Source organism: Sabethes cyaneus, chromosome 3 (genome assembly GCF_943734655.1).
Source record: "Sabethes cyaneus chromosome 3, idSabCyanKW18_F2, whole genome shotgun sequence".
NCBI lineage: Eukaryota > Metazoa > Arthropoda > Insecta > Diptera > Culicidae > Sabethes > Sabethes cyaneus.
Window position 1 is genome coordinate 21,730,345 of NC_071355.1, and position 27,424 is coordinate 21,757,768.

The 27,424-nt window shown below is 41.0% G+C and overlaps 2 protein-coding genes across 5 annotated transcripts in view; one reads left to right on the forward strand and one right to left on the reverse strand.

The window, feature by feature from the left end:
* Positions 1-10,070: 10,070 nt before the first annotated feature.
* Positions 10,071-13,051, forward strand: LOC128739365 (aminopeptidase N-like). The gene is made up of 3 exons (XM_053834849.1): positions 10,071-11,053; positions 11,185-11,525; positions 11,583-13,051. Exons 1-3 carry the CDS (start codon positions 10,071-10,073, stop codon positions 13,049-13,051), a joined length of 2,793 nt encoding a protein of 930 aa, XP_053690824.1.
* A 216-nt stretch (positions 13,052-13,267) lies between these two features.
* LOC128744111 (E3 ubiquitin-protein ligase NRDP1) overlaps positions 13,268-27,424 on the reverse strand; it is a 34,706-nt gene continuing 20,549 nt past the window's right edge. For all 4 annotated transcript variants that reach the window (XM_053840897.1, XM_053840896.1, XM_053840894.1 and 1 more), the window contains exons 3-5: positions 25,467-26,054; positions 25,232-25,397; positions 13,268-14,141 (exon numbers count right to left, since the gene is read on the reverse strand). In XM_053840897.1, the coding sequence (XP_053696872.1) occupies positions 14,038-14,141; positions 25,232-25,397; positions 25,467-26,054 (858 nt within the window). In that variant the 3' untranslated portion in view covers positions 13,268-14,037. The remainder of the gene's footprint in view (positions 14,142-25,231; positions 25,398-25,466; positions 26,055-27,424) is intronic.

Below are 27,424 nucleotides of genomic sequence, written 5' to 3' on the forward strand. Positions count from 1 at the left end.
TACAATAAATAAGATTTTTCTATCTTCGCTGCAGAGATAGAAGGTTACAGCCTTCAACAAAATTTCTGGTAATAATATGTTCTATAACTTTGCAGAACACATCAATGTGTTATATTGACACTGAAGAAAAATAAATTTTTTATTTCACTTTTAGGGGGATTAATCAAAATTTAAATTCTACCAGACGATAGAGCTTTCAATTTCAAGAAACTCTTACAATGGTTTAATAAACTTAAAACCAAGTTTTCCCAGTCAAAACTCCCTTGCACACGTTTTCTTTGGTTTGGGACTATTTTGCGCGCGAGTAACTGTATTACAAAAGTTGGCGCGAGTGTTCGAGGGTTAATATCTTTTGACCGGTAAAACCAATTCTTATGAAATTTTGCATATATATTCGTAGTGTGAAAACCTCTCGTTTGATATTAAAATAATTGAAATTAGGTAAATTTTCTTCGTTAAAATCATTCTAAATTATTGTTAATTTTGGTGTGGTGTATACGGTTGCTCATAACTTTCAAATTAAACGTCCAATCAAAAAATCATTCAATAGTGATCTATTAGGATATATTATCTTTCAAATGAGACTAATAGCGAACGATTCGGTTCAGCCATCTCTGAGAAACAGGCGATAGAAAAAATCATTACATACATACACACACACACACACACACACACACACACACACACACACACACACACACACACACACACACACACACACACACACACACACACACACACACACACACACACACACACACACACACACACACACACACACACACACAGACATTGCTCAAATCGTCGAACCCTATCGATTGGTATATGTGACTTGGCCCTCCGGACCTCGGATCAATTTCGTGTTTTTCGACCAATTTTTAAACCTTTGTTATAGTATAACAAAGGTAAAAATATAAAAGCTGGGATCTTATTATTGTCATTGCACGGAAATATGTTCAAGGTTTTTGTAATCATGTCATGGTTTGGATGGTTTGGGTTTCAAACCAATATAATTCAAAAAAACTAATATAGGTTACAATGCATCGTTTTTATTAGATACTCACTAATATACCTTTCGACTACTATCAAAATTGTTGTAACCAGTTGAGCGATTTAAAAGTTTTTGGGTAGTTTTTCATTTCGACGTATCTGGCAATGAGAGATTCTCTTCGTGTCTCCTCTCTTCCGTTTTATACGGCGAAACTAAAGCATTGAAAAGAAAATTTTCAAAACATTTAGTTAGCCAGTGATTCCGGCAACCGATTCGCGCAAAGCTGATGCGCTAAAATGCATTAGTATCGTCGTAAAAAGCGGAAGAGAGGGGACACGAAGAAAATCTCTCATTGTCAGATTCGTTGAAATGAAAAAGTATCCGAGAGTATTTAAGAGAAGGTGTTATGACATAGATAATGATTTTAGTACCACCCTAAGTGGTCTAAAATTTTCATAAAAAGAACAAATCCACAAAGTTTGATCAACATCGGAGCACTTTTGCTCATGGAATTACTAGTGCGTACACCTGTACCCGGTTGATTATAACTAAAATATTCAAATTGACTTTTTTCAATTTTTTCCTGATGTATTTTTTTAAAATTAGCATATTCTGAATCGTGAAGACCTGTCCTAACACGTTGTGAAAGAAAATTTTATGTACATCAAAGTTGCATAATCGCACCCTTCAGACATAGCGTGGGGGGGGGGGGGGGGAGCTCCTATACAAATTAAATTAAAACAAATTCTTCATAACTAGAGAACTAATCAAGCAAAAGGAACCAAATTTGGCATGTGGGGGGTTTTGGAGGCAGGAATTTTTTTGATGATGCTTTGAGACCCCTCACCCCTGTGGTAGGGGGATAAGGACTCTCATACAAATAAAACAGACATTTTTGCGTAACTCAAAAACTAATCGAACTCGAGAAATTTTAGACTCTTTCATGAAACATTAGTCAATAACAAGACCACCAAAAACTATCAATAGTAACATTAGATAATTCAGCGCGAGACGGCCACAGGCCACGAGTGTTGCAGGCGTCCTGCCGTTGAAAGCGCCGGCCACTGCGACGGGCAGCCCCGTAGAGATCACCTCTACCTAGGTTTATTTATTTTCCTAGATCTACTGACCTCTATTACTTTCCTTCAGTTTGGTCAGCCCTGCGAAATGGTACTTTCTACGAAAAGATTTTCCTTGAAATGGTACATCCCGCGTAAAGTTTTTCGCGAAATGGTATTACGCGAAACTCTATATTCCGCGTTATGGTCAATCGAGAAGTGGTGTTCCGCAAAATGGTATTCGGCGATATGTTATATAATCATGGCGAATATTTTAATGCTATCCGTTTTATTTTATCAGGCTAAGCAAAGCACTATGGGCAAAAACGAGCAAAAAAACGCACGTAAAATTTTCCGGAGAATCGCGTGGTGCCAACCCCTTTCCTGTGTGTCATCGGAAAGTGCTCCATTTTGCTCAATTTCCTCTATTTTTAACTTTTTTGTGCACTTATTGGACTATACAAAGCAAGGTTTTGAGAAAACAAAGCTTAAAAACCTAATAAGTTTGTGTAAAGAAGTCCACAGAATCGAATTGGGCTTATCCCATTTAGTTCAGAGCACATTAATTTTATTGGTTAACTTCCCGTTTGGTATCGTCGGTTTGGTAACAGGAACCAAAAAAATAGTTTTACATGTATTCTATCAGCCTGCAGGCCGTATCTTATTTGCGTCCGCTTTTTGGTCGTTTTTGCCCATAGTGCAATGGGGGAAGTTGTTTTCTATTTTACACTCAAAATAATCCGCACATAACTAATGGAAAATTTCCATATGAAAATCCTTATGATTATTATGTGCCACATATAAACACAAGCCGCCCAGAAATACACATGAAAATTATATGCATATGAATAGTATGTGCAAATTTTAAAGGTAAATTTTAAAAACACATAGGGTAAAAGCACCAGTTTTGGCCATAGTTTGTCAAACTTTTTGAAGGATATCGATCACGTTTTATAAAAAACGAATAAACTAAATATTTTTAACCTCTTCAACAGGTAATTTCAGTCTTAATCTTCATAATGTATAAGTTTATTTGATGGAAATATGCTTTTTTGTTTTAATTTTTGTCGATTGAAAAACTTCTGCTGGGTTCCTATTTTGGCCATAATGTTCTTCTATTCGCCACTCTGTGTTCCTATTTTGGCCACCCTGCTGAAAAAGTATCGCAACACAAGTTAAACTACCACGCAAACTAATTTTACTGAATTAGTTATCTTTTTAATATGAAATTGCAACGGATTGGCATTGCTCCCGGAATTTTAACCTTTTCTCGTCGCACCTTTTCTTGTGCAAGAGTGCAAAAATTGCTGTTCGAGAAAAAAAAAGTTATAATAAAAATCATTTTTTCCTTATCCTCAAGTTTATTTGAGATTATTTCTAATCCTTTAAGCAGTTTTCAGTTATAAATCCATTTTTGCAGCAATATAATCAAGTATGGGAAATCTTTTGGATAATTTTCATAGCCGATGATTCAATAACTTCTGCTTTATTTTTTGCTTGCTACGGGTGCAATAAGTGTAACAAATTTATCCGATTTAAAAAGCAAAGCAATGCAAATCCCAGGTGCTACATTCCGCTACCGAAACTTGACCTTTTGTTTTTATACGAGAGACTTCGCAGCCAGCTGTTAAAGTGCAGGACAATTGCAGGACCAGTTGCTGCGATCCTGTTAAAGGCCCCCATACACGTACGCATATGTTGGGTTGGAAATGAACAAAATGTTGGAGGTTCATTCCGACCGAGCGCCGAGCCGAACATTTTCTTCTGCCAGTTTGGTTCGTGGCACTCACACACATGCGAGCGTGTTGGACGAACATGAATTCACCAACATTTTCGGCCAACATGTACGTACGTGTATGGGGGCCTTAACTCTAACAGCCTCTCCCAGCATCATACCTCGAGGCAAACTGGGAGGCATGACGGAGTTATGTTAAACAAAAGCGTTTTTCATAAACCACAACTGCAAAAAATTGACATTCAACTTTCAGCTTTACATAGGACAGATTGGTGAGATATCGTAATATATTGATGCATTACCTTCAAACGTTTGAAAAGTATGTAACAGCCTTTTGATATCTGAATTTCAAACATAGTTTTCTTTAAATATTGTGATCGTGAAGATTAATAATCACTTGGTATCGTAAGGCTCGAGCTACTTAATCTCAATTACAGAAATCGTCGCTTATAGCGAAACTAAGCAAAAAAAATTATGCTGTTCTAGAAATAGATTATATTTCAACATTATTTTAAGTCTGATACAGTACTTTCTTATGTAATCGAAGAACATTAGAACCTATCGAGATATGAAAGCAAAACTGGAACTTCCCTTTGAGAAAACCATATGTATTATTTAATTTATTCCAGTATTTACATGGCTTTTCAAATTATAAGTGGTCATCCAACCCCGTTCTCTTTGACCAAGTCCCCATGTAGAGTGTAGAGAGAAAACCTTGAGCGACTTCTTTTCTGAAACGCTATCCTAGGAGTATAATCAAAACAATTATCAAATTAATTATGATGCCTTCGTAGTTTATCCACGTGGAAGCTTCCATGATAGCTTCGCTAACTCGGGCGCTGGCTGAAGTTACAGTTTCGGGAGTCCAAATTGATAGTTGTTGATGACGGACCATGAAAGACGAGAACCATTTCCTCTCCAACGTAAATAAAAGTTATCAAAAAAGTTGTGAATATTTTGAACAATATGTAAATTACATGAAAAATTATATTTTATGGAGTATCACGATTGTTTTTGGTAAGAAAATCTTTCACATTGAATAACTACGTATGATGCTGCATTATAAAATCGCTACGTAGTATTTCAATAAGCCAGGAAACAATTTTTTCCTCCTCCTTGGACAGTATCGTTCCAGTACTCTGTGTTGTGGTTTTCTGCCTCTTGCCACACGTATCAAATTGTAGACCTTAGATACCGTATTTTTACGGGTCGCGTATTCTGAAGATACTTTGATTGTACACCTCAATGTACACCTTTGATTGGACAGGCAATGTTTTTCGATGAAGCCATCATTTTGTGTACAATCTTCAACAAAGCATATCAAATAGTCAATAAATTTATTGATGAATTAATCAATTAAGTAACTCACTGTCTTCCAGCGGTAAAAAAAGAACAAATTTTGGAATTCCACGATCACCATTTCAGAACTAAATATCAATAGATTTTACATATGGCGAAAACGGGCATATGAAATATGAAATTGCTTTGACGTATGGCCAAAAGCGGCACAGCGAAAGTTTTTGATCTCCTATGGCTAAACATCCTTTTTTATATAAAATATACTTCTTTACGTTTATCATATGATCGATATGGTTTGAGAAATAATCCATTACACCATATGGAAAAACCCAACAAAAAATAAATAATTTTAGATAGTAAATGTTATGTACTGAAAGTTCCTTTCGTACTATGCTGGCAATAGGTTATGTGGGAAATTAAGGGAGGCCTTTTTTATTTTTGCAATATTCCTAGAATAATAATTTTCTAGTATTAGTTTTCATATACGTTATATGGAAAAATATCAAAAATTTGATTTAGTTTCATCTAAAGTTGCATTATTAGCCATATATTTCATCAATTAACACGTAAATACAAGTATGGCCAAAACAGGTGCTATGGCTAAAACCGGTGCTTCTGCCCTAAATGGTAACTGTTTGACACATAAAGTTCGTTTACTGGGCACATGTAAAAAATCTATGTGTGAAACACATAGAAACTATACGAAAAGTTTTCTCAGTGTACTGTGAGGAAAATTTGTATATTAAAACACCCATGAACTCCTCAGAAACTTGCAAAACTCAAGATTTTGACAAAGGTCATCCGAGATTCACGATTTATGTACAACACAGTTTAATTTGTGGCAATACGAAGTTTGTCGGGCCAGTTAGTATGCTTTAAATACCAGGATGCCACATCCACCAAATTGAAGTAATCAGATCCAATGAAAAATTTTGGGTTCTAATGAAAGAAAAACTGAGGAAGGATGGATGGAGCTGACGATCTTGAAAAATTCAAGAACGACTGGAGAAATGGAAGCCAAAGCATCAAGCTAATGAGGAACTTTAAAATACAGGTGCGTCGTGTGTGTATTGGCAAAATCTACTAAGAATTGACTAGTTAATAAATTAATAACTGGATCTTGTATAACTATAAAACAAAATTTGTTTTATTTAAATCTGTACCTATAAAGAAGGATTTCTGTCTGTCTGTCCTGTGTTCCTTATAGAATCAAAAACTACTGAACCAATCGGCGTGAAAATTTGTATGTAGAGGTTTTTGGGGCCAGGAAAGGTTTTAGTGATGGTTAGAGACCCCTCCCCCCACTAAGAGGGGGGCTCCCATACAAATGAAACACAAATTTCTGCATAACTCGAGAACTAATCAAGCAAATGGAACCAAATTTGGCATGTGGGTGTTTTCGGTGACAAGAATTTATTCTAGGGTAATTTGAGACCCCTCCCCTCTTTATAAGGGGAATTATAACTCCTCTCCCCTTTAAGAGGGGGGTTTCCATACAAATTTCCTCATAACTCGAGAACTAATCAAGCAAATGGAACCAAATTTGGCATGTGAAGGTTTTCGAGGGCAAGAAAATTTTCTATGTTGAATTAGGACCCCTCCTCACTTTAAGAGGGGGGGCTCCTGTACAAATGAAGTACCAATTTCCTCATAACTCGAGAACTAATCAAGCAAATGGAACCAAATTTGGCATGTGTGTGTTTTTGGAGACAAAATTTTTTTCTATGATGAATTGGGACCCCTCCCCACTTTAAGAGGGGGGGGGGGCTCCTATACAAATGAAATACAAATTTCCCCATAACTCGAGAACTAATCAAGCAAATAGAACCAAATTCGGCATGTGCAGGTTTTTGGAGGCAAAAATATTTTCTACGGTGAATTAGGATCCTTCCACACTTCAAGAGGGGGGGCTTCTACACAAATGAAATACAAATTTCCTCATAATTCGAGAACTATTGATTAGTTATATTAGTTATATTAGTAGATATTTGGCATGTGGGTGTTTTTGGGGGCTGGTACCGAATGGCCGAAACACAAATGGCCGAATCACGAATGGCCGAAATCCAAATGGCCGAATTTCAATAACAGTCACAGAAGGCCGAATCACGAATGGCCGAATCACGAAAGGCCGAATCACGAATGGCCGAATCACGAAAGGCCGAAATTTTTCGGAATGCCTACATAACTACTCAATAAAAAACCATGAATTGGCAATTAGTTAACAAATAACTTTAATCAAACAAAAAACAAACTACTACTATTGAACAAACAAAACATGCTTTACGAACGCTGTTTAGCGCTTAATAAAAGCGCAACTGCGTCAACAAAATTTTTGCTGCTCATTTTGTGAGCATTAACACATTTCGAGTAGATTTTTTCGTCTATTTCTCGGCGCGAATTCGGAACATCCCCCTGAAAAAATCTAAGGATGTTCCCCCGATCCTGGTCATTGACAGGTGATGGGAACCAACAATGGTTATCCATCGTTGATGCCATGCTTCCAAGCTGTTTGTGGTCCGCGGTAGCTTGTCAATGACAGGCATAAAATTTGACCACAGAGTGGGGTGAAACAATGGCCTGTTGTTCCGGTTCCTCCCACTTATGTAAGTATTCTGAAAATATGTAAGGCAATTCTCCTAATCTTCAGGAATCGTTCCTTCCATCGCGTCGTACGCCTCCTGTATCCGATTTTGCGGCAGAAAAGACAAGGCCTAGAATTTTTATTACATTATAAAAACATCAAATAAAAGTGCTTTATCAACAAACCTGCAGCCGTTTTACCGCCATGAATATGTCTGTATTGTCGAGTAATATTGTTTTAGTTCGCGTATATTTAATTGTTTTATTATATTTTGTGTGAAAAAAAAAGCATAAGAAGCATTCCGCTGCTGTTTGTTTGTTTTGAATAGTATCCCATCAATGGAAAGCATCGGTTTTCCTCTCTGCGACAATACAATTTTAACGACAAGTGCACTTTCTTCGTTGTTGAAGCCAGCAATATCGGATGAATCACCGGATGCACTCTTTTTTCACGGGACAACTACCAACTACCGTGCGAAAAGCAAACCGTGTTCAACAACAATAGACACAACTGTTGGCTTTGCTATGTGCGGTCAACAAAGATGGATATGGCGGGATATTGAATGAAATGTTTCGGCCGCTTTAGTAATAGGGTAATAAACTTGTAGTTTACTGCATTTACTTCTTTATGAAAATCCATGACAGTAAGAATAAGATTACAATTATAATATAAGCATATATCTACGAAAGATAATTTTTATACTGGTTTTTACCTCATATTTCTTGATTATAAATACATCTTCATTATAAGGTGGGAGACGTATTTACCGTGTTAGTAGCAAATGTTTCCTAGATGATTCAGGGCGAGACGGCCGTAGGCCGCGGGTGTGCGCCGGTGACCCGCCGTCGGAAGCGGGGGCAGCCCCCCCGCAGAAACCACTACTATTTAGGTGCATGCATTTTCCTAGGTTTACTGTCTATTAGGGATTATCCCTTAGTTAAGTCCGAACGAGCGGCAGCGAGAAAGGACAGCATGTACCCAACGTTTGCGCAGGTTGAAGGCTATGAATATTTTCGGTCGAATATGACATTCGGCCATTCGTGTTTCGGCCATTTGTGATTCGACCATTCGTGATTCGGCCTTTTGTGATTCGGCCATTCGTGATTCGGCCATTTGGTAAATTATGCCATTCGTTATTTCGGTCATTTGTGTTTCGGCCATTCGTGATTCGGCCATTTGTGTTTCGGCCATTCGTAGGTAATCCGTTTTTGGAGGCAACCATTTTTTCCATGATGAATTAGGACTTCTTACCTTTTTAGCAGGGGGGGGGGGGGCTCCCATTCAAACGAAATACAAATTTGCTCATAACTTTAGAACTAATCAAGCAAATGGAACCAAATTTAGCATGTAGGAGATTTTTGAGTCTTGAATTTATTTTATGATAGTTAGAGACCTCTCACCCCTGTGGTAGGGGGATATGGACTCTCATACAAATAAAACAGAAATTTTTGCGAAACTCAAAAACTAATCCAACTCGAGAAATTCGAGACTCTTCCATAAAACATTAATCAATAACAAGACCACAAAAACTATCTATAGTAACACTAGATCATTCAGGACGAGCCGGTCGCGAGTGTTGCCGGTGACCCGCCGTCGGAAGCGCCGCCCACTGGGGGGCTTGCAAAACTCGAGATAGTGACAAAGATCACCCGAGATTCATGATTTATGTACAACACAGGTTAATTTGTGGCAATACGAAGTTTGTCGGGTCAGCTAGTAACGAAATAAATTAAATAACGATGAATAAGTTACTTTTCTTGTGAACCCATAATTAACGATACCATAGTAACCACTGTTGATGATCATATTAGGCATGGTGCAAATATTATGTCAAAAGTCGTCCTTTTTCACACAATATAGAGGTAAACCGTACCTGTCTATACCTAATGGAACACAACGGATAATTTCTTGATTTAGGAATTTCACAGTTTGAAACAATGAACGTGATTAGAGCACTCTCTCACCCAACAGACTGTACTTTCTTCGCCTATCAGTGAGTGTTATCAGTGCATTGATTTCGGTGATCAGCCAATTATGACTAATAAATATCTGAGAAAAAATATGACTGATTTGCACAACCGGAAACAACAAAAACATCCAAACGCAGCTGAAATAATTTTCAAATCTGTTCAACTACGTTTACTTACATAAACTACAACTTACATAAACTACAAAGGTACTTATCCTTTCCTTCCAAGGTCTAAGTCCCCACCCAAATCTAGAGAACGGACCGTCCAATCGTAATAACATGGGCTTTCTAGTGCAATAATCGTTGACGTTTAATGATCCAAAAGGTGTCTATAAAACTGGTGAAATCTTATCAGCCAATAAAAACGCCAATAAATAGTCCAGCTTGAGCTAACCGATTATTAGTTCGTTCGAATTTGTCGCAGGTCGAAATCAGGTATGATTCGAAGAAAAACGGTAGCGATTTGTGTTTGTGTGCTGCTAGGGCTGGCTGCGGCCGAACGGCCCCAGTGGCGCAAACTGGACGGGGATCTTGCCCCGGAGCCGGAAATCGAACTCCTGCAAGCGGTTGACGAGTCCTACAGGCTACCGAGCGTATCCGTTCCAACGCATTACAATCTGAATCTGAGGACGGCCATTCACGAGAATGATCGCATATTCAAAGGGACAGTGGAAATCTTTCTGAGATTGTTGGAACCATCGAGCACAATCACGCTGCATAACCGTCAGCTAAGTATATGGAAAGTTTCCTCCCATACAGTTTCCCCAGAGGGGCGAGTAGTTTTCCTAAACTACCCGGAGTTCGCAACCGACCCGACGACCGAGCATCTGGTTATAACTTTCAACGGCGAGCTACCGGAAGGAACCTACATGATTAAGGTAGAGTTTGAAGGTAGACTTCAGAATAATAACAACCAAGGTTTCTTTGCTTCATCCTATGTGGACAATGAAAACAAGCGCCACTACGTGGCTTCAACTAAGTTCGAACCTACGCACGCAAGGTCTGCTTTTCCGTGCTATGATGAGCCAAAACTTAAAGCAACTTTTGAGCTAACGATAGCGCACTCGAAGAACTACGAAGCCATTTCTAATATGCCCAGGAATTCGATAGTCAGGGAGGATCCGGATGACCCGACCTATGTGATTACCACCTTCCCGGCGTCGACTAAAATGTCCACGTATCTGCTGGCTTTCGCGGTGACCAATTTCGCTAGACGAAGTAGCGGAATTAATTCGGTTTACGCACGGCCTAATGTTTACGATGAAACCGAATATCCGCTGCAGGCAGGTGAAGATATCCTGAACGCTCTCTCCGATTATACGGGTGTACGGTACACCGATTACATGCCCAAAATGACACAGATTGCCATCCCGGACCGAGGCTCGGGTGCAATGGAGAACTGGGGTCTGGTGGCTTATGGGTGAGTAACTATTAAAATTGCACAATCAGACTCACTTATCGCTCGAGTTTATGACAACCTCGGTAGCATTAGATAATAAAAGTCTATACTCGGTACATCTAGCGGTTGCAATCTTGTCTCTCCATTCGCAGCGAACCTGTCTTGTTATTCAATCCGGCGATAAACACTTATCGCAATAAGAAGAGTGTCACGACAATTATTGCGCATGAATTCGCCCATCAATGGTTCGGCAATTTGGTCAGCCCCGACTGGTGGGATTATATTTGGCTGAACGAAGGATTTGCTACCGTTTACGAGTATTACGCAGCACAGCTCGCCTATCCGGAGGACCGGTACTGGGATTTGTGGGGCGTTGAGGTTATACAGAATGCCTTTAGCGCCGACGCTCGGCAGAGCGTTCGACCGATGACCTGGAATGCGGCCAGTCCCAGTGAGATAGCGGCGTTGTTCGATACCGTGGCGTACGATAAAGGTATTTTACCGATTGTTTCGCGTTGGTGGTTGCCAAATTAATTTGTTTTATTTATAGCTGGTAGTGTGTTGAACATGTTCCGAGTTGTTTTCCAGGATGACAACTGGAGGGAAGGTTTGGTGACGTATTTTGCGAACAGAGAACTGGACAGCGCCGTGGCTGATCATTTATCCGAAGCTCTCCAGGGAGCAGTGAATGGGAAGAACATTTTACCGAATGGTCTCACTGTTAAGCAAGCAATGGACTCGTGGACAACTGAACCCGGTTTTCCGCTGCTTACCGTTCGCCGAGATTACAAAAACGGACAAATCTATTTAACACAAGAACGGTTCTATAGCGATCGACGGCTACCGGGAGATCACGTTTATCACATTCCGTACAACTACGCCAAGCAATCAAAGCCTGACTTCCCAACGCTCAACTTTGATTGGCTATCCTCGAAGACGGCTAAGCTGGCTACGGATGCGGCCGCCAACGAATGGATCATCTTCAACAAACAACAAACCGGATACTATCGAGTCAACTACGACTTAGAAAACTGGCAGCTGATCATCAGTTCACTGCTGCAGGACCATTCCACAATCCACGTTCAGAACCGTGCCCAACTAATTAACGACGCGTACAACCTAGCCCGGGCGGATCGCCTAGATATGGCAGTAGCCCTTCAGCTGATGACCTACCTCAAGAAAGAGTACGAGTATCCACCATGGGCCGCCGCAGGTACCGTGCTCACATACTTCAACAACAAACTGCGAGGAACGGAACAGTACCCCAATTTCGTCGCCTACGTCCGCGAGATCCTGATCCCGGTCTACATGAACCTCCCGGTGGACGTTGTCAGTGACACCGACACTCTTCTCGGTAAATATCTACGACAAAGCATCTCGACTTGGGCTTGCCGTATCGGCCACGAGGACTGCCTAACACGCATGAAAAACGTACTAAACCGGGCAGTGGAAAACAACACACCCGTACATCCGGATATTGCCAGTGTCGCCTATTGCTACGGTTTACACGACGCTTCCGAAAAGGAGTTCGTGTGGCTGTACCAAAAGATGCTTGCATCGAAGAATCAGGCCGAACGAGCACTTCTGATTGATTCTCTGGCCTGTTCGCAGAACAAAGCCCATCTCAAAGATTTCCTGATGACTTCGACCGGTTCCGGTGCCACGTTCAACTATCTGGAAACGGAACGAACGCGCATCATATCCGCCGTTTACACGGCCAGCCGGGTTGGCGTTGATGCGCTGATCGAGTTCCTCTCGGATGACGACCTGATCGACGAAGTCATCGCTCGGTTGGGACAAAGTGTTGTCGAAAACGCAGTCGTAAACATCGCCTCGCGTACTAACAACGAGCTCGAGCTAGCGCAACTGAACGGTCTGCTGCAAAAGTTGACGGGCAAGATCGGTAGCGGTACGATCGCTTCCGTCGTAACGGCCTACACTAGCAACGTAGGTTGGTTCAACACACTGGAAGGGCTGATCGCCGGAGAGTTCTTCGAGAAATACACACCAGTAGCATAGTTCAGTACTTTGAATAACCTCATCTTCATTTACTTTGGTTTGGTAATTTCGCAGTAGGCTATTTTAAGCTCTGTTACTCGCCTATAACAATACATAATACAGTCTCACTGTATCCACCTCCCAAAATACACGAGTTTTATTTGTCTCCGTCTAGTTAAAGGTTGTTTAAATAAAACAAGGGTAGTTTTTTTCTTTAATAAAATTTATTTTCTTGTTTTAGAATGCACAAACGTAAGCGCTAGGTCTTAACTAAATGAATGCATTTTTTTATCTATCTGTCCTTGATCTTCGCCGGAATCCTTGATCAAGGCGGCTTATCTGTTTCAACTGGTTCCTGTCCTTCAGCTAAGCTAATACATATAATAAACTTGAGTGTGCTGCTTAATCGAAGACAAAAAAAAACAAACAAAAAATCATAGCTTTTACGATATCTCGCTTTACTAGCAGTTACCTCCTAATAAGTTTGGCAATTTCTTACAGCGCGTTCTCACTTGTAGCGATTTCTCCCAAATACCGAACACCGAATACCGGCCTGTGATATTTGCAATCTATAATAACAGGCAAATCATCCTACCCATAAAAAAGTCGGATTCCAAATCCTTAGAGATCATGGTCAAATCGGTTTCTGCTGCTGTTTTGTTTTACTCGTTTCTCATATTCTATAAAGTACAACATTCGCGTACTGTCACTGAAAATGTTTTTTTTCTTCATTTCATGGCTTGCTTGATTGGTTGCTTGGAAGAGAGAAGAAAGAAGGAGAAGCTTGCCTGGAGTAGTGTTCCAGTCAGAGTTTTGCTTTTAGGTTAGACACCCAAGCTGTGCTGGTGGTGACTTATGCTGCTGCTATTATTTATCGATATTGACGCGACAACAAACAATGATTTAGGTTCTATTATTTGCCTGACTAAAATAGTGGTTGTAGGGGAAGTTAGAGGTGATAGAGGAGGTTGGTCAGCGCAGTTTCCGAGCAGTCCGAAACGCACGTCTTATTCTATACCGTGAGCAAATATCATGACCAGTCCCGGTTCCACCATCACGTCCTCGGACATGTGCGTATTGTCACAGTGCAGTACCAGTACGGCTTGCTTTCCTGAAACGGAATGAAGTGGATATCATTGCAAATTCCCACCAAATTGCCACGAGTCTACAGAAATAGAAATATTCAACTTGATTTCCCTTAAAGAAAAACACAAATACAATCTTTCCAATCTATTGATTGCTTCAAAGCTGCCGATGGATCTATTAACCACAGGCAAGTAATATCACGTAATGACTAATAAATCATGCTTGAAGCTAAACGAGATAAAAAAAACCCATAGCTGCTGAATTAAGTCACTAAGCAAACATCTTTTCGAGCCCCTCCCTATTCCATTTTTATTTTCATGTGGTGGTCGTTCGAATCCGCTGTCTAAGTGTTATCCCGACCGTCTTGGTAGATTCTCAAACAAACGCAGGGATCAACCCGGAACAATCTTGAGCATCTGTTCCCATGTCAGGGGTGTCTCCTGGTAACTTGACGATTTCTTAATCAAATACGCGGTTGTACTCCAGCTTAGGAGCGGCTCACAACAGCGTCTGATTAGGAGCAGGTGGCTGAATTAAGAAATGTATTGATGGCAGTTCCATCGCGAGACACGGTAGCGTTACCTAAACCCACCTTATTACGAACAACCAGTAAAAATTCGACTCGAAACGTTCGAGATAAATAAAGGCGATGAACTAAGAACATGGAATGGTACCTTGGAACTCCAGACCGCTTCATTTCGTCGGCGACTGCTCGATTAGTTAGAACCCGGAAAGTACCAGCGAACTGGTAACAAGCTGGGTAGTGATGGGCAAAATGCAGGATGGTCATTGGGACATCGTTATTTAGGATATGAACGCCCTGGACGGCAGAGAAGTGACTTATAGACCGCAAATCGGGCACTGTCAATATTACACGCTAGTAAATTGTATGTTGAAACTGTCACAAATGCTTACACGGAATTTAACGGATTCTTGAATCGAATTTATCTGGCGGATCCTACAAGCCGAGAAATATTTGAGCAAAGGTTGATCGTCTTTGAGGACTTATACGAATTTGTACGGATCTCGTTAGCAGAAATGACCGATGATTATGAGAAGCAGCAAAGGGTAACCGAAAATGAAAAACAGTTGATGGAGATACCAAGTAATAGTCAATCCAGCGCAAGTGTTCTCGGGAATCCTTCTCTAGTGGTGCTTTTGAACTTGGAAATTTGCGCCTTCTAGGAACAGTTCATCTACGGCAGCAATCAAGACACATACAGTCACTGTACAAGGCGGTTGTTCGTTGACATGTTAATTGGAGCAGAAGTGTTTTACGATTCGATGAAGGCCGGAAGGATTCAAATGTCGAACGAACTTCCATTGCTGCAGGAAAGCCTGCTAGGATGGTTGGTGGCTGGGTCAGTGAATATTGTTCGTAACGTTACCAGTGTTAAGGTTTTCAACGCGACAGTTGACAGTCGTGTTGATGATGAACTTAATATTCTTTTGGAAAGGTTCTGGGCCATCGATGAACAAGAGACAGCACCGCCGAACGATGCTTGTGAAAGACATTTCCAAGAAACATATTCCAGAGGAAAGGATGGGAGATATATCGTCCAGCTTCCATTTCGACTTGATACTGATCAACTGGGAAACTCCAGAAGTCAGACAGAGAGAAGAGTAAAGGCATTGAAGAATAGACTTGAAAGGTGCCCTGAAATGAAAAGGATGTATTCAGACTTTATTCATGAATACATTGACCTTGACCATGCAAGAGTAGGAAACCCCAACGAAGTAAATCTGAATGATGGATATTATATACCGCATCATTGTGTTTTGAAGCCTGATAGTTCAACGACGAAGTTACGAGTGGTATTTGATGCGTCGGCGAAAACCACAACTGATTTATCATTAAATGATATTCTCATGGATGCTCCGACAATTCAAAGATCTCTGTTTGAAATTATCCTACAATGGCGGTTGCATAAATTTGTATTCACTGCGGATATTCAGCGCATGTATAGACAGATAGCAGTAAACGATGCTCATACCAAGTTTCAGAGATGTTTGTGGAGGGATGAAAAAACGCAGCCGTTTATGGATCTTGAATTACTACGAGTTACGTATGGAATCAGCCCAGCTGGATTTTTGGCAACACGATCTCTTAGTCAGCTGGCAGAAGATGAGCGAGATAATTTTCCTGAAGCAAGTGTTGTCGTTTCAACGTCGTTCTACGTTGACGATGTGCTTTCAGGCGCTGATACGCTGAAGGCAACTTTTTGAATAAAAAATTAATGCATATTTTAAAGGGGTTGTCCAATGTTTAAGCGTTACTTAAGCAACAATTTAAGTAATAACTTTTTTAGTAAACTTTCTTTCACCTTTTTGGTTTCAAAATATTAAAGATAAACCAATTTCAAGTAATTTTTCTGAAGAAATGAAACTACTACCTTTTACCCATTTTTAGCAATAGACCTTTGTTTATAAACGACCCCTCAAATCACATTCCTTCTTGTAACATGTTTATTTCAACAGACAGCTCAATGTGATGTTCTAGAATAAAAATATTTTTGCACATAAAAGAGGAATATTTTTGCTGAAGACTGTTTTGCTTTATATGCATTAATTAATAAGATATAACTGATTTTAGGTTAAAAACCGTCTGATGAAAAATCCGAATATCTTAGTCATCTGCAAGTATCTGCATTTAGTTTGCATACCAATTTGTAGGGAATTATTAAAGCTATCTGCCCAAATGTGTATTTCAGAGAATACCTGGGAATACCATAACTGGGAATACCTGGGAATAGTGCAGATTTTTTTCATACATTTTATAACTTAATAAGTATGCATCCTAGCGTCAAACAGTCTTCACAGAAAATATGTATTTCAACATACTAAATAACTTTGTAGAACATTTGAAAGCAATAAAATAACCGTGTGCAAAGTTATTGAGTGTAGTTGATTTTTAAGTGCTCTTTTTTAACACATCATTATATTTCGTAACCGGTAAGAGATAGATAGTTACTTTATTCAGCAAAGTTGCTTATTTTAGTATTTTCTGCAACTTTTGGAGAAAAAAACTTTTTTTTAAAATTATTTAAGAAAACAAAAGTTTGTATCACCGTAATAGGTGAATTCATGGTCACCCTAATAGTGCAGGAAGATGCGCTATATTTTATTATTTTACTTCTCCGAAGACATCACCCTTGAAAAAATACACATTTTTCAGCAAACGGTTTTTAGCCTAAAAACAGTTATATCTTGTTAATTTATGCAGAAAAAGCAAAACAGTCTTCAGCAAAAATATTCCTCTTTTATGTGCAAAATGTTGTCTAGAAAATCACATTGAGCTGTATGTTGAAATAAACATGTTACAAGAAGAAATGTGATTTGAGGGGTCGTTTATAAACAAAGGTCTATTGCTGAAAATGGGTAAAAGGTAGAAGTTTGATATCTTCAGAAAAAATACTTGAAATTGGTTTATCTTTAATATTTTGAGACCAAAAAGGTGAAAAAAATTTACTCAAGCAGTTCATTCAAAAAGTTGCCGAAGACCACATTGAGCTGAGACACGCCGTTTAACCGCAAATATATTTGTCCCGAAAGTTTAATTTCTGGCCCGTAGTGCCATCGTTGCTGGATGGAATACCTACAAAGAACCGTGAAGCGCTGCTTAGTTTCGAAAACGCTGTTAATGGGATAATAAAGGCGCTCGGGCTGCTGTGGAATCAGGTAAGCGATGACCTTTTGTTCAAGATTAATTCAGTAGCTAACTCAGATGTACCAACGAAGCGAGAGGTACTCTCAGAAATCGCAAGGTGGTTTGATCCACTCGGTATTTTAGGTACAATTATTGTAATAGCTAAGATGATTATGCAGCAGCTTTGGCGGAAAAATCTAGATTGGGATGATTCGATCCCAGATGATGAATTTGGAGTTTGGAACAGATTGAGAGCTGAGTTGTGTCCATTGAAGGAGTCTGAAGTTGCTCCATTGAAGGAGTCTGAAAGAAGAGAAAAGAAAGGCGCATCGCCGGCTGAATTGACAATTCCAAGATTAGAACTGTGTGCAGCAAGTTTATTGGCTAGACAATTTAAAATAGTGCGCGAAACCATAGGTGTCGATTTAAATCGAATCATCCTTTGGTCGGACCCTGAAATAGTGCTTTGCTGGTTAAAGAAGGTCAAACCAGAACAATCCGTCTTTGTGCGAAACCGTGTAACTGAAATACTATCGTTGAATCCCAATGTTGAGTGGAAGTATGTGAACACTAAAGAAAACCCAGCAGACCTTGTATCGCGCGGAGTGCAACCGATTGAGTTAATGCGCAGCCACTTGTGGTGGAGGGGTCCAGATTGTTTATATGCTATGAGTGAAGAACTGTTAAGTGAAGATCATGATGTAGAAGAAACCAGTGTTATCGTTGGAACAATAGTTGCCGTTGAAGATAAGAACGATCAATGTGAAGTGATTTTGAGGCATACTAATTTCAGACAGTTGCAAAGAATATATAGGGATCAAAAGCACCCGATGATTCTACCTGAGCGAAATCACTTTACTAATATTGTTATACGAGCGTTACATCAAGAAGAATTGCATACCGGATTAAATGGCATGATGGCGAAGGTAAGAAGGCAATTCTGGCCGGTCAACGCCAAACGCACCATTAATCGAGCCCTAAAACGTTGTGTAAAATGTTTTCGTATGAAACCTACAAACGTGCAATCGTTTATGGGAGATCTGCCCAGCGTTCGAGTGACCATCGCTGACCCTTTTTCTCGAACTGGTGTCGATTATGCAGGACCATTCTCGATTAAACAAGGAAGAGCAAGAAGGATTTCTCGGAGCACTGCAACGTTTCGTTGGACGTCGGGGTAACATTTCCGCCATATATTCAGGTTATGGCACAAATTTCGTTGGAGCCAGGCGAGAGTTAGCTGAATTGCTGCAGTTGTTGGGATCACAAATGCTAGAAAAAAGGGTGACGGCATTCCGTCAGCCACGTGGAATCAATTGGCACTTCCTACCACCTAGAGCTCCCCATCAGGGTGGTCTTTGGGAAGCAGGTGTTAAAGCAATGAAAACACATCTATATAAGACACTTTAAACGAGGCGTATTTGACATACGAAGAAATGAATACAGTTCTCATCCAAATAGAGGCAATATTGAACTCACGGCCACTAGTGGAACAAAGCAATGATCCTACAGATTACAGGGCGCTTACCCCTGCTCATTTCCTAATCGGGCGAGAATAGACGGCCATAGCTGAGCCATCTTATATTGATTTAAGGGAATCGACGCTCTCCAGGTACCAGATAATTCAACTGCGGAAGCAATCATTTTGGCGAAATTGGTCTACTGAATACATCACTGGGTTGCAAAAACGTATCAAGTGGTACAAGCGTCCGGATCTTCTACGCAACGGAAGGAGGAAAACCTACCGCCGAAATCCTGGAAATTGGGAAGAATTGTCGATCTGCACCCTGGTAAGGATGAAATAGCCCGAGTAGTGACCATAAGAACCATTGGAGGTGATTATAAGCAACCAACTACTCAGATTGCAGTATTACCTATACATGATATGCATTTGTTATGTTTCGGGTATGAACATTCAGTTGATATGGCAACACGATATAGAGAAACTCTTCGCAGTAAAGAAATATAGACGTGAAAATTTACAGTCCATTGATTTTTATTTTGACCGCGAAATTCGGGAAACACCATTGCTTATACAAAGTTCGTTCCGTGGGGGGGGGGGGGGGGTCATTTGCAACATAATCCACATCGAACGATAAATCGTTTCAAAGCAGTTAAAAATATATTTGTTGTTAAATCTGTAACGGCCTCAAGGTGTACTGCTTTGGCCGACAGCCAGACAAACACTGCGTACCCCTTTGTATTTTTTGCATTACGAAGATTCGAAGTACGGACAATTATTGATCCTGCATAATCAACGCCATAGTGAACGAATGATTTGGCTGGTATTGCTCGTTGATATGTGATGTTAACGGTCTAGGTGTTCTTACAACCACTGCAAAACCATGGTCTAATCGATCCTAGCCGTCAACTCAAGAATTTCGAGTTTTGGCAATGACACTTATTGAATTGGCACCACCTTAGTTTTGGCCGCAATATGCGTACTTCAGCAGCGTATGCAGCTTTAGCAGCATCTGCAAAATCATGCAGCTTAAACTTTTCGTATATCGAGTGCCTTTCTCCTTCCTCTGGTAATTTAAGTGGTATTGCGTCAGAACAAGTTGAGCTCGTTTTGCAGACCATTTTCGTAATATCAATTCACAAGGTGCTGAAACGTCGATAATTTCCTTTTACTAAGAGTGTATCCGCCCCTAATAGCGTTGAATAGCGTAGATTTGCAGAAACTAGGATTTGAAAGAGGTACGTTACGCAGGCTGCAAGAATCAATATCAAATTCGTGACCTGGTCAATTTGGCAGGAATCTGCTTAGAATCAGCGCTTCCACCATAATGGCGACCAACTCGTTAAATCTTTCAATATCTCTTTCAATAACTCTTGCAGCTGCCAATTGTAACAGCGCTGATCGTGTATGTGTGGATAACGAAACGAGATCGTTAAACTATCGAAAGATAGACTTTGATGCTTTGACAAATCACTTGTCGAACGTTGATTGGGAGTTCCTGCGTGATTTCATTGATGTTGATGACATGACTGCGTGCTTCTGCAGTATTGTTGTGGAATGGCTGAATTTAAATCTACCTACTGTGAAGCGCCATAGCTCGCCTGCGTGGAGTACTGTTCGCTTGCGTGAACTAAAGCGACTAAAAAACAATGCTCAGCGTAAATATCGCCGTTTTAAAACCAACTTGTCGAAGCTGAACTTTAAACATCGTAGTGATGCATACCGTCGGCTGAACAGTGCTCTGTATAAATCTTATGTTCTGCGAGTGCAGACCGATCTTCGTCGAAATCCTAAGAACTTTTGGAACTTCGTTAACTCTAAAAGGAAATGCTCTTCCGTACCATTGAATGTTTGCCTGGACGATGTTGTGGCAACATCAGAGCTTGATTCATGCGAGCTGTTTGCAAAATTTTTCGCATCTGTGTTTGCCGATCAAATTGCTTCCGAAACCGAAGCCGAGATCGCGGCAGAGAGTGTTCCAGAATATGGAATATGGAAGCAATCCTTTATGTTTCCGGTGTTGAAAGCTGGGGACCGGCAGAACGTTAGAAATTACCGTGGCATCACTAGTCTGTCGGCTGGCTCCAAGCTATTCGAGATTATAGTGAGTGGCGTGGTTCTCTCCCGTACAAAGAATTACATCTCTACCTCTCAACATGGATTTGTCCCAGGTCGCTCCGTTTGTACTAACTTGCTGGAATTTACTTCGTCGTGTATATCGCATATGGAGCAGAAGGCACAAATCGATGTCATTTACACCGATCTAAAAGCAGCTTTCGATCGCATTGATCACAAGATCCTTCTGTGTAAAATATCGCGACTTGGTGGTTCTCGTCGTTTCGTTCAATGGTTGAGTTCGTACCTATGCGGTAGAATCTTACGCGTTAACCTTTTATAAGGCAGTGGCAACTATATTGCCACCAACAAACATTTTTTATTTTGCTTCTATAATTATATTGATGTCATTATAGACGCAAAACAAATATTTTTCGTTGGTGGCAAAATAATTGCCTCGGCCTTATAAAGGGTTAAGCTCGGCGCATGCATGTCTTCGGAATTTACTAATAATTCAGGAGTTCCGCAGGGAAGCAACATGGGACCCCTGTTATTCATGCTGTTTTTCAACGACGTGACCTTGTTACTCGCATCTAGCTGCAAATTGGTGTATGCCGACGACCTTAAATTGTATCTGGTAGTTCGAACCATAGATGATTGCCTCCGTCTGCAGGACATGCTGAATGATTTCGTTGGCTGGTGTCAAAGAAACTGGCTCGTAATCAGTATTGCCAAGTGTGAGGTCATGACGTTTCACCGCATTTTAAAGCCAGTTTTGTTTGATTATCACGTCGACGGATTGCAACTGAGGAGAGTCGACCGTGTAAGTGATCTCGGGGTTCTCCTTGATGCGAAGCTCACTTTTCACTTACATCATGCCGCATTGATATCAAGAGCCACACGCCAGCTTGGTTTTATCTCCAAAATCGCCCGCGATTTCAAAGATCCACATTGCCTGAAAGCTCTCTATTGCTCTCTAGTTCGTCCAATACTGGAAAACTGCAATTTAGTTTGGTTTCCACATCAGTTGACTTGGAATTTGCGGATTGAGCGTATTCAAAAAAGGTTTGTCCGACTTGCATTACGTGAGCTTCCCTGGCGTGACCCCGTTAACCTGCCACCGTATCCGGATCGCTGCCGTCTACTCGGAATCGACACACTCGAGCGCCGTCGAAAATGGCAACAAGCAATTTTTATTGCAAAACTGATCAATGGTAATGTTGATTCACCGACACTTCTGTCTCTCCTGAACTTCCGCGCTTCTCAACGTACTCTCCGTTCAACTGGCTTGCTACAAACCAACTACCACCGAACATCATTTGGTTATCAGGAACCGATTACCGCGTGCATGAGGACCTTCGAAATGGTTGAACAATTGTTTAATTTTAATGAGTCAACGCAGAAATTCGTCGCGAAACTAAAAGGATCGAATATTTTATAAAGTTGACGCACATTTATTAAGATTTTAAAAATTCAGATGAATGTTCTGTAGAAATAAATAATAAATAAATAAATAAATAATAAATCGAAATGAAGATTGTAATGTTGCAACTTGGTCCGTTCGGCTGGACTTTCCTGAACTTATTTCGCTTACTACGAGGACGCTGGCGTTACACCTACTTAATCCAAGACGTTGTGAACAAAAAACTCATACAAACAAAGTCTACTAACTAATGTACGAAGTTCATGGAAAAAATGTTTTCCCTACACTTTGACGACATCTGTTTGAAGTAGAACTACGAAACTTCTATAGTAGTTCTTTTCAATTTTAGTAGCGTTAGATGTCAAGGTGGACTTCTGCTGAGACTCTATAGGTAAAGCTTCCTGTCCATTTTCTGACAGTCCAGTTTGCTGACAGAAGTATGCTGATGATATTACTGAGTTTTGGCACAAACATGGACAAATTGTTGCAGAATTGCCGCAGATTGATACAATTAAAGCAGAGTTTTGATTTCTCCACGAAATTCCGGCGATCACCAGCTATCATTTCTTTGAAACTGGCGCACTGCTATTATAGTGTGAGATTGCTGTCAATTTGAGCAGGAAAGCTGTAGGTTGACGTATTGAGAAAGCATTGAATCGGGTTGGTTTTGTACAACTCCTACAATCACTACTTTCCTTCGTTTACGGTATCATTCCCCTTTTTACTGAAGGATGCACAAGTTCCTAATGCATTGTACTTTCGCTGGAAAGCGCTCTAAAACTACCATCAGAAGGTGAGCCTCACGTTGAAGGTCTCATTGTTGAAGCGGATATGCAACAAACATTATTCGGAAGGAGAGGACATGGCGGAGCACGTTGTCGCCATGAGTCGGCTGCGGATCTGACCCTGGTGACCTGTCAAGCGAAAACTCCTGGACGAAGCCGCGAAACTGTCGGGTTCCGGGACGGATTAGGCGATGAGAATCGAACAGGGTAGGAAGAAAACGCTGACCTGCCACTGCTGCAAGAAAGTAGGCTGCATGCAGAGAGATTTTCGACAATTTGGACGGGGAAACAAAAAGGAAACGAAGCCTGACAAACCGTCCAAGAAAGAGGTCGCAAGCCGAGAATTTTTCACGAAGCTCCACAAAAGCGAAATGAAAAATGTCGCACATGCCGTCGATGGGAAGTGAGCTATCGTCGAATCCAATGCTTCAGCGGCCAGGTTAAGCACGCGGAGATAACCGTGAGCAAGGCGCTCGGCAAACCTACGCTGGCAATGAACCATTTGTCTGTTCGCCGATGGTGCAGAAAAATGCAACGGTTGCTAGGTGATGCGTGGCAATCAAACGGTAACCATAGCAAGACCTCTACTACTTGTACTGCTTGAAGCGACTGAGGGAGGTCATCCTGCTAGCTGGTGAGAGCCATAATAAGGGATGCAAGCATGAGATGCACCCGAAATACGGGCAGAGACCTGAACGCGATTTCAAATGTAGAGACGATTATTCACCGGATTGGAGATCCACAAGTGCGAAGTGAAGGTAACCTGCGTATGTTGGTAAAAGCTACCGTACACCCTTTCCCAAGGAATCGACATTGAGCACCAAAGCGCCTTTGGACCTGGTGCAAACGGACATGTTCAGTCCGGTGTAGATTTCAATACCTCATGACGGAAATCGACTACTATTCGAGATAGGAGATACGTTATTACTGTTGAGAGATAAGTCGGAAGCAGCGGACAAATTTCAAAAATATGTCTAGGCGGTCAGAACCTAGTTCGATCGTAATCCCAAAGTGGTACGCTCTGATCAACGCAACGATTGGTAGGCTAGATAATGATACTTGTCAACTCTGCGAATTCGAAAGCGAAACCGCAAAGCATCTGCACTGCCAGTGCTGTGCACTAACTCTTCGCAGACTAAGAACCTTCGGTAAAGGAACAATGGAGTCTTCTTAAATCTGATGAAATCATTGACGAAAACTTATCGAAGAACTTTTGTCTTTTAACCCTCTCCATCTTGAAAGGTTCTTTGAAATTTAAATATCGAAGGTAACATTTTTGGCTTAACTGCCGGAACAAAAGTTATTGAAATTCACACAAATTTTTACTGACACGTAAAAGAGATGGTCAATAAAAATGACATGACAGATCTCGCAAGGCTTCTTTTTCTATACCGCAGAGGCGCGGACAATGTCCTGTTATAGGACCAGTACAAATGCTTAGATCTTTCTCCAGAAAGCTCCAGCATTTTGCGAGTCAAGGAAACATTTGGAGCAACAAATCATTTCCGACTGCCAAGCAGTGAAAGTGTTCCTCGAATTTGAGTCCACTTCGGTACATTCTCATGCTTTTAACTTTATTTTCAATGCAAAAGCAGATAAACCGAAGAAGACAACCCAGGGAAGCTCTTATCGTTTGTTTATAGAAATCATCCCTTAAAAGAATCAAAGCTTCGTGGACCGGAATGCTTAAAATACCTATGACTAGCATACTATCCATTCCATCCCTCTACACTTTAAACATACTAACCAGGAATCCGTCGACAGACGTAGTTTTCGTATATCCGTCGGTTATTCTGGCGGGTTTCCAGCGAACTCAAGCCTCGGGGCCACCTCCGCTCGTGGCAGTTTTCCATCAAATCGTCGAGGATGTGCGGTGGACAACCCGATTCCGAGAGAGCCCGCTTAATCATCAACTAAAACAGAAACAAAATTATTATTATTATTAATATGACCGCGCCAAGAAAGGGTAAAGTTCTAAAAACCTGTAGTGCATCGTCCGGTGTGGAAATCATCCCGCCCCACCGGGTGACGCGTGCTCTCGCCAGTCCGTTACACCACCGGGTCACCTCGTCCCGTTCCATCTGATCGGCGATGGCTCGCATCGCGGGATTCGACACGCGCATCGCCCTCATAAAATCCTTCACCAGATTCAGTTCCCGCTTCAGTTCGTTTATCACCAGATTTTGATCGTTGATTTCGTTCTTCAGTTCGCTCATCTTCTGCTGCTGGTTGTGCACGAGCGACCGGAGCTCCCGGAAGCAGTTGTGATCCTTGTACTCGTCCTTCGGAATCACGAACCCGCAGCCCTTCTCGCAGGGCAGCGGACGTTTCGGGTTGTGCTCGCACTCCTCGATGTGAGTGGCCAAAGTGTCCAGCTTGAGGACTAGAGTGCAACCGTACATGGCATTCTCGCAGCTGATGTTCAACCGGGACAGTAGGTTCCGCAGTATCCGGGGCACAGCCCGCAGGTTACTGTTCGTTATTGGGTTCCGATCGACCGGGCAGGTCGGCTGCCGCGAGAGCCACTCTGTGATGCACGCTCGGCAGAATGCGTGCTCGCATGCCACGGCCTAAAAGATGCAGAAACAAAGAGGCGTTTATTTGGATTGCTAGTAGGAGCTTTCTCCTTTCAAACTCACGCGCCGATCGATCCGGAGGTTTGCTTATCGATGCTAGGGAAAATCTTTGTCAGTAGATCCTATCTTTGAAAAAGAACACAACAAATTCTAACCTGAAAATAAACCCGCGTACGGCAGTGCTAACGTGATGAACTGTATCGAAAAACAATTTTCTTTCGGTGTGCCAATTTGCTGATCCGAAAAGAAATTTTTTTACCGCACAGTGAAATGTTTTGCATTCAACCGGCAAAGCCGGCGGCAATCTTCTTCTACCGCTTCTAACAGAAACAAAAAACGCAAAACACGGAATGAACCTAATGCCGTCATTTAACCGCATAACTCAAAGCGGTAAACGAAATCGAAAGTGAGCATTTCCAAAATTGATTAGTCTAATTGGCAGTTGGCTGGCTGGCTTGCCATATCGGTTGGCGCGAGTGGTACCCCAATCGCCACCGCCAGCACATTAATCGGCCACCGACGGACGGACGTAAATTTTCCACTTTTTCGATTTCGGTTTGCCATATAACTAGATAGGTAGATAATTGGAATGGAGGAAGTACGGAGAAAATTTGCACACTTGGTTAATCCCGTGCTGTCGTTCGCAGGTCCTGTGCGCATCATCGTCGGTCGGTCCGACCGCATTGACATGCCCAGCCCAGGGACAATTTTGATTTTCAGGCCAACTTCTACTATAATTTCTTATTTAATTTCAAGTCTATAGATTCCAATTTAGAACCAATTCATATTTTTAAGTCCAGCTTTACCAGCTTTTTCCAGCTTTAGTGATGGTGGAAAACTCCAAAGAAAAGTCGGAAAATTAAGCTCTGTCTTGTTCACATGGAACTTTTTTAAAATATTTTTTTCCAACTAAACTTTTAGTGATTAAATTTTCAACAACATTTGTTGTTGTCCCCGAATTACTATGACGCAATGGCTGAAAAACTCCGTTAAAATATTAATAAACTTTTTTTTAGCATATTCACAGATGGATTGCCGATTGAACTAGAGGTACTTCGTCTCCTACTGCTCTCCAGAAAAAGAAGTAGAAAAGGATAAATGAGACAGAAAGAGAAAAACGCACAAAGGAAAACGATACTGAAACTGGAGAAACTGGATAGGAAAAGAGAAATGACACGAGAGAAAAAGACGAAAAATAGCGCCATGAAAAAGAGAAAGAAAAATTAAAGAAAAACGTGATTGAATGGAAGATAAACCGCACAAAAAAATCGTAAAAAAGTGGAAAACAAGAAAATGGCAGAGAAAAAACGAAAAATCAAACAAAAACCAAAGAAACTGAACAGAAAAATATAAAGACAAAAGAA

Excerpts from the sequence above, each read along its gene's own strand:
- LOC128739365 (XM_053834849.1), top strand. The coding sequence starts at position 10,071 with ATGATTCGAAGAAAAACGGTAGCGATTTGTGTTTGTGTGCTGCTAGGG. Across the intron at positions 11,054-11,184 it reads TGGGGTCTGGTGGCTTATGG|CGAACCTGTCTTGTTATTCA; the intron begins GTGAGTAACTAT and ends CTCCATTCGCAG. Across the intron at positions 11,526-11,582 it reads TACCGTGGCGTACGATAAAG|CTGGTAGTGTGTTGAACATG; the intron begins GTATTTTACCGA and ends TTTTATTTATAG.